This window comes from Peromyscus maniculatus, chromosome 1 (assembly GCF_049852395.1).
Source record: "Peromyscus maniculatus bairdii isolate BWxNUB_F1_BW_parent chromosome 1, HU_Pman_BW_mat_3.1, whole genome shotgun sequence".
NCBI classification, from domain to species: Eukaryota; Metazoa; Chordata; class Mammalia; order Rodentia; family Cricetidae; genus Peromyscus; species Peromyscus maniculatus.
Window position 1 is genome coordinate 17,505,033 of NC_134852.1, and position 7,576 is coordinate 17,512,608.

At 38.5% G+C, this 7,576-nt stretch overlaps 1 protein-coding gene across 1 annotated transcript; it reads left to right on the forward strand.

Annotated features, from left to right (window-relative positions):
• Positions 1–4,783: 4,783 nt before the first annotated feature.
• Positions 4,784–5,713, forward strand: LOC102927730 (vomeronasal type-1 receptor 2-like). Its single transcript, XM_006980030.4, has one exon. It carries the CDS (start codon positions 4,793–4,795, stop codon positions 5,711–5,713), a length of 921 nt encoding a protein of 306 aa, XP_006980092.4. The 5' UTR covers positions 4,784–4,792.
• The last annotated feature ends 1,863 nt before the right edge of the window (positions 5,714–7,576 follow it).

The following is a 7,576-nucleotide window of genomic DNA, read 5'->3' on the forward strand; positions in this document are numbered from 1 at the left end:
TTCATGACTAGATCTCTTGTTCCATAAGGAGTGTAAGAGACTTAGGTCTGTTGTTTTTATTTATCTTTTTTTCATTTTTTATGTTAAAAAATATTCTACTCACTCCACATGCTATGCACAGAGCCCCCTCCTCCCTATTTCTACCCTGCAGCCCTCTTTCCCAAGCCACCCCACATCCCCACATCCCCCAAATCGAGGTCTCCCATGGGGAGTCAGCAAAGTCTAGCCACTGAGCCTAGGCAGGTTCAAGCTCCTTCCCACTGCACCAAGGCTGTGCAAGGTGTCACACCATTGGTACCAGATTCCAGAAGCCTGCCCATAGACCAGGGACAGATCCTGATCTCCCTGTCTGGGTGCCCCCCAGACAGTTCGAGCTTAGGCCTGTTTTTTTTTCTTTTATCACTGGCTCAGACTAACATAGAAAGGGAATGTCTCCCTAGTTCTAGACAGGATCATACAATTAGCTGATTTAAAACCTTGGATCAAATTCGAAGTAGGCTAGATGCCCCAGCAAATAAATTTGTAAGATAAACTTCCCCAAGAATAAATTCCAATATGCCTAAATGGAGAACCAACGTCAGGCACAATCCAACTTTGGTACCAGTTCCCCACTTGCCAAAAATCTAACTTATAAAGATTTAACTCTGTGCAAAAAATTCCTCAGTAGCTTGATTCCATGGTTTCTCAATTTCCCCAAATGTAACTTTTTATATTGTCTTCCATTACATGTGTATATGGGATTGTAGAACAAGAAAATGATCATCAATACATGTGTAAGTCTTATTCCCTCAGATAAATAAGAATTATTCCTAAGTTCTGCTGCTCTGAAGGCATTCTTTTTTATCACCCTTGAGCAGTCCTTGGAGCTGGTCTCACAGGCTGCAAAACTACATCCATTGTGCATGGGACTCACTTCACTTCATGTAGCCTATAGATCAAGAAGTAGAACTCTCAGCTCTCTCTCCAGCACCATGTCTGCCTGCACTCTATGATGATTCCCACCAAGAAGAAAATGGACTAACCCTCTGAAATTGTCAGCCAGCTCCAATTAAATGTTTTCTTTTATAAGGGTTGCCATGGTCATGGTATCTCATTATAAGAATAGTAACCCACTAAGACAAAAACTGGTACCAGGGACTGGGGTATTGCTGTGATAGGGTGGACCATGATTTCCTTTGGAGGAATTTGGACTTTATGACTATGAATTAGAAAGGCAGTTGAGTGTTTTAATGGCCATCCATGTAGGAACATAGAAGACAGTGGTGCTTAGGGTGATTTGAATTGTGATGAGTGCTGGATTAATTTCCACTTGCCGAGTATTGACTCTACAATGTCTTTAAATATATGTACGTAATTTGATGAGAAAAGGAGCACCAGAAAGTGTAATGTGGCTCAGTACTGTGATCAAGGAGATAAAAAAAGATTAAGGAATGGAGTAAATGGAGTAGTGAACTTAAGAAAAAATCCTACCTTTCTAAGTTTCCAACTTGTGAAAAAAATTAAAAGAAAGGTTAGACCTATGTATGGTGTTGTATGCCTTTAATCCCCACATGCCGAGGTTGAGGAAGAAGCATGTGAATCTCTGAGTCTGAGGCCAACCTGGTCTCAGAGTGAATTCCAAAACAGCTAGCCTTAGGCAATGAAGGAAACCATCAAAAATAAAGCTGATAAAGATGCAATTTTAAGATCTTTGAGTTCAATGACAGAATGGTCTACAGAGAAAGTTCTAGGATAGCAAAGCTTCTCCGGAGTAGGAAAACATGGTACACAGAATGCTGGTGAAGATGTAGTTGAAAAAGTAAGCATGTTTCTGCCCAGAAAGCAGTAGAACTTGATAGCTTTAGCCATGTAGTCCTGATGTTAAGGTTCAGGATTAAAGAAATAAGTAGTGTATTCTGCATCAAAAACAAGGTAAGCCACTGAGGCCAGGAAAGTTTCAGCCAGTGGTGTGGCCCATATTGAGACCCATCTCGTCCTCTGTGTGAAGCTGTGAAGTTGAACCCTACTTTTTCTTGGAGATGCCAAGATGTTGGAAATGCCAGAATCATTGGATACCCACAGAGGGGAGCTGCTATCAGGGAGTAGAACCAGCCCAAGGGAGAGAAGTGTTTTGCAATCAACAAAGTTGAAAAGACTTGAAGATCTGAAGAGCAATTTGACATCAGACATGTAGATAAAGAGTTTGGAGTTTAAACAGCTTGACTTTGGTCTTGCATCATCCAGTATTTCCTTATTCCATTTTGAAAAAGTAATTATGACCTGGGCCATTGTATGTTGGAAGTATGTGGGTTTTTTGAAATTTTGATATTATTATAAACTAAGTTACAGCTAATGTATTGTATGATTCTCAGAGGAGATTTTGAACTCTGCACTTCTAAACATTGTTGAGATTGTGATAGACTTTGGGGACTTTTAAATTTGAATTAATGCATTTTGAATTGTTTTGTCAACAAGCCCTTGAGGGCAGGGAGTAGAAGGAGAGTGTTTGAATAAATATGAACCCTATAGACTTATGTGTTTGAATGCTTGGCTCATAGCTAGTGACATTACTAGGATTGTGGCCTTGCTGGAGTGGTGGTGACCTTGTTGCAGGAAGTGTGTCACTGTGAGGATGGACCTTGCGGTCTCATGTGCTCCAACTATGCCCAGTGTAGAACTAAGTTCACTTCCTTTTGCCTGTGAATCAAGATGTAGAACTCTCAGCTACCTCTCCCCCACCATATCTCCCTACATGTTTCTTGCCATAAAGATAATGAAATAGGTTTCTGAAACTGTAAGACAATAGCAATTAACTGTTTTCTTTTATAAGAGTTGCCATTTTCATGGTGTCTCTTCACAACAATAGAAGCACTAACAAAGACATGTTATTCTTATGACATGGTTATTTGCATGCAGCTTCATATTTGATTAAACTAAGCAGATGTAACTAGTTTCCTACAACGTTCGTAGTGACATTCACAAATGAAACTAGGCTATGAAGTTCTTGGTTTATCTATAATCATGTCCAAGTTTGGTATTTGAATACTACTTTTTTCACTTTTTATTTTCTTTTTGTATTTACTTACCTTAAAATAGCTGATTTATTTTTGACTTTTTAATATTTACTCTTTTGGTTGACCCAAACCTTCTTCTCTCCATTTCCTGGTCTTATTCCAGCATAGCTGTTTTGCAATCATTATTTCTCCATCTTTACTCATATCCTATGTTTTCTTACCTTCACCAGCCTCTTATAGAGGTTCTTTTTCACCATATTATTTTTTTCTGGGCTCAACACATTCATATCACATAAATACACATTTCTAAATAACTATAAGCAATGAAACCATGCTGAGAAAGAGTGTATGCTAGTGATTTCTGGGCCTGTATTACCTCACTTAATAGAATAATTTTCATTATTTTGTGTAGCCATTTCCTAGGTTGTTCTGCAGTGACAGTGCATGGAGAAGGGGAGACTGTTAGCATCTGGTAGTTCCAGTGATCTCAGCTCATCTACGCACTTTGCTTTAACTTCTTCAGATTCCCAAATTCACTGCTGAAATTTTTGCCCCAGTTCTCAATTGTTCGGCTGACCATCCTCACATGGCTAATGACTATGTGGAGTAACAGTGCCCTCCCTAGGACTGCTTGCGTCAGCCTGGTACTGATTCCCAGCTGCTTCTGCCTACTTTTTGAGGGGGACCTCACCCTAGTAAAGATGATTTCATGTGCATACTCCTGCAGGAATAAAATATGTTGTTCGTGTGTGTGTGTGTGTGTGTGTGTGTGTGTGTGTGTTGATATGGTGTGATTTTCATAAAGCTAGTTCTTAATGTGATATAAATTGTGTCATGAACCATCATTCTAATGCACTACCTGCTTTACTAATTTTTTAGATATTGCTGCTACAGAGTAAAGACCTAAACACCACTCAGCATGATCACAGTCCAAATAAGAGTCTGTATTAAGAGGGCTTGGTGACTGCCTGGAAAGAAACACTTCTCACAAAGCAGCTGCAAATACACTTGACAAGGAGCTGGTATGAGCAAAAATGGCAATAAAATGTATCCTTATTGATGGTTGGAAGGAGGAAGTAATGCAAGAAAGATTAACAGAAGCTAGAAGTAGGCAATAATTTGCACATTTGAACCCACAGTTTCTAGAACAGGTTTGGATATTTTGCAAGAGACATTTTATAGAGGGGGTAGAAAAAAGATATTAGTTTCAGGTTAACACAAAGATGGCTCCACCCATGTTAAGATGGAAGAAATCTTAGCTGCTTGTAAGTGTCTATCCTTGGTGGTATTATAAAGTTCTCATTACATTTTTAATGAGTCTATGTGAAATATACATTTAAAATTGAAATATTTAACATTTGTGGTCAATATTAAAGTTTCTTTCTTTCATACCATAACTAGCAAATCAATATATTTTAGAAGTTTTACATCATGTATGTTTGAGTGGGCTGTCACGTTTGTTGTTTCTCACAGGCCAGCACCATGTTGTTCTGCACGACCATTTTCTATGAAACGTAATGGATCACATTCCATCAATTTTACATTCTAAGTTATTGAGCAATTTCACAGTAACATACATAGGAAGTAACTACTCCTGTCAAAATTTTGGGATGAGGTCTATTTAAGTGATCAGGGCTGATGTTTACCTCCTGACATTAAAAGACTCTCTGCTTCAGTCTCTGAGTTGGTGCATGAATTAAAGGCTTCTTTTACCAATCTAAACTGCAAATAATTATCTTTATCAATAGACTGAAAAACAGCAGGGCCATATTCAAAAGGAAATTTTGCTGAATGACAAAATGAATTTATGTAATCTGGCAATTAGAATCATTTTCTTATCACAAATTACCACTGGAATTCTGGGAAATCTCTCTCTTATGTTCTACTATCTAGTCCTTTACTATAGAGAATGCAAACTAAAGCCTGCAGATTTGATTCTCATGCACCTAATGGCATCCAATGCCCTGGTCATTCTCTCTGCAGGAGTGCCCCACACAATGGCAGTTTGGGGATTGAAGCAATTTGTGAATAATTTCGGATGCCAGCTCCTATTGTACATGCAAAGTTTTGGGCGAAGTGTGTCCATTGGCAGCATTTGCCTCCTTAGTGTCTTCCAAGCCATCACCATCAATCCAAGGGGATTCTGTTGTAAAGACCACAAATTCAAAGCTGCAAAGTACATTGGATGCTCTATTGACCTTCTCTGGGTCTTGTACATGTTCATAAATATCATTTTCTTTGTGTACCCTTTTATTGAAAGGAATAGCAAAAATATGACAAGAAAACGAGATTTTGGATACTGTTCAATTGTAGGGAGTGATGAAATCAGTGACTCACTCTATGTAGCATTGCTTGTGTGTCCTGAAATCCTCTTTTCTGTGATGATCACCTGGTCTAGCAGCTCCATTATTGTTGTTCTGTACAGACACAAGCAAAATGTACAACACATCCGCAGCACTACTGATTCTAGCAGAACCTCCCCTGAGTCCAGAGCCACCCAGAACATCCTGGCATTGGTGGCTACCTTTCTGGTTTTTTATACCCTCTCCTCCATATTACAAGGCTGCATTGCTTTTTTGCATAATCAAAAACGGTGGCTTGTGTACATTACCCGCTTCACTTCTCTATGTTTTCCATCTTTTGGACCCTTTGTTCTTATGAATCATTATTCCATTCCGTCTAGAATCAGTTTGGTCTGGATGAGGAATAAAACATTTTAATCTCATTTTAAGTATTTATATGCTATGTTTTGCTTCATATCTCGTTGTTTACTTACCCATCACACTCAAAAATTCAATTCAGAAAGTTAAAAAGGTAGCACCTAGTGTTTCTAGCATTAACCAAAATGAGTATGCGAGTTTTGTCATCTGCTTGAATCAGCAGACTGGATGAGCTGAGATGCATTACATTCTTGAACTTGCATCTGGGAGAGTCTTCCCAGTGCCCATCTGATGTTTGAAGGAGCCAGCAAAAACTGTTGTCAATAAATCTGCCCTTCTTGTTGCTTTCCTCCTGTCAGGGCATCATGACTGCTTGGTGAAGTCACAGACACCATTGTGTACCACATTCAAATAGCAAGGAAAACTGAATCCATAGCTGGCAATGAACTTGAACTTCAAGGGCCCTGGTACCATCAGTACTGCTTTAGCCTTTACCAGTACTAAACAATTCTATAAATATATTTCACCTTCTATAGAAATCAATTCAAATTGAATGATGGTTTTGATATGATCTTGAAACTGGTTAGCTACTGTTTTATTGAGAACTTTTGTATCATCAGTGACAGTGACTTATAAATTCTCTTTGTTATTATTTTGTCTTTATCTGCTTTAGCACCATGATAATGCTTTGTGTTTCATCAAAACACATTTGGAAGCCATTAATAAAATCTTTATGTTAACTAGTTTTATTGTTTCTAAAAAAATTAAAAGTGGAAGAACTGTGCATATACCCAGAGAACTCCATATCATTCCATAGAGATATTTTCCATCCAAGTTCACTGCTGCTCCATTTACTAGAGAAAAGAAGTTTGGAGGCATCTACATATGCATAAGCTGATAAATTGGTACTTAAATTGGTAACCATATGTAAGATGAACTATTATTTGATGACAGTAAATAATTAAATGTCATGATATGTAGGAAAATTGTTGGATTTATATGGATAATAGTAAGCCAGTCACCCAAACTCAGAAAAAAAATAAATTGTGTTCCCTTTTATAAGCTGATCCTATCTATACTGGCTAGGTTAGTGTCTCAAATTGACAGAAGCTAGAATCATCAGTAGAAGAAGCCTCAGTTGAGGAAATGTCTCAATGACATCCAGCTAGAAGGCATTTTTCTCATTTTGTGATCAATGGGGGAGGGCCCAGCCCATGGTGGATGGTGCCATCCCTTGACTGTTGGGCTTGGGTTCTATTAAGAATGTGGGATAAGGAAGCCATGGGAAGCAAGTCAGTAAGCAGCTCCCTTCCATGGACTCTCCATTAGCTTTTCTCTGGGATACTCTGCTGTTTACTTCCTGTCCTATTGCTGTCTGAAAGACCAGATTCCAGGCTGCTCCACCTTTGTAGAGAGAATGATACAGAGTATCGAGGTTTGGGGGCTAATTTTTATCTCATGGTCTTACTAGGTCTTACTAAAGGAACATATTCGGATGGTAACTTATTTCTCATTTGATCTCTGGGTTCATCAATGCTTCTCTATCTAGTGTCTATTGTTGGCTTTCCTTCTCCTTTGTTCTTACAGCTATCTATATTCAACAGAACCACCAGGCAATATAAAAGTTACATTTGAATGTCATATTATATTTCTTAAGTAAATGATAAGGACTTCCTTCAGTGATGAACAGCAATGCTGAAGCATAAGCCAAACAAGCCCTTTCCTCTCCAACTTGTTTTTTGGTCATGGTGTTTTGTCGAAGCAATAGAAACCCCAAGTAGGACACTATCCTGTAATGTCTACATGTACATATGCAAATGGATGTAAATGTAACTTCTGGATACCATTCAGAAAAGAAACTAATAAAGGTAGTATTACAGATGGACAGGTCAATGGATCCATGAGTTATGACCAAGGACATAA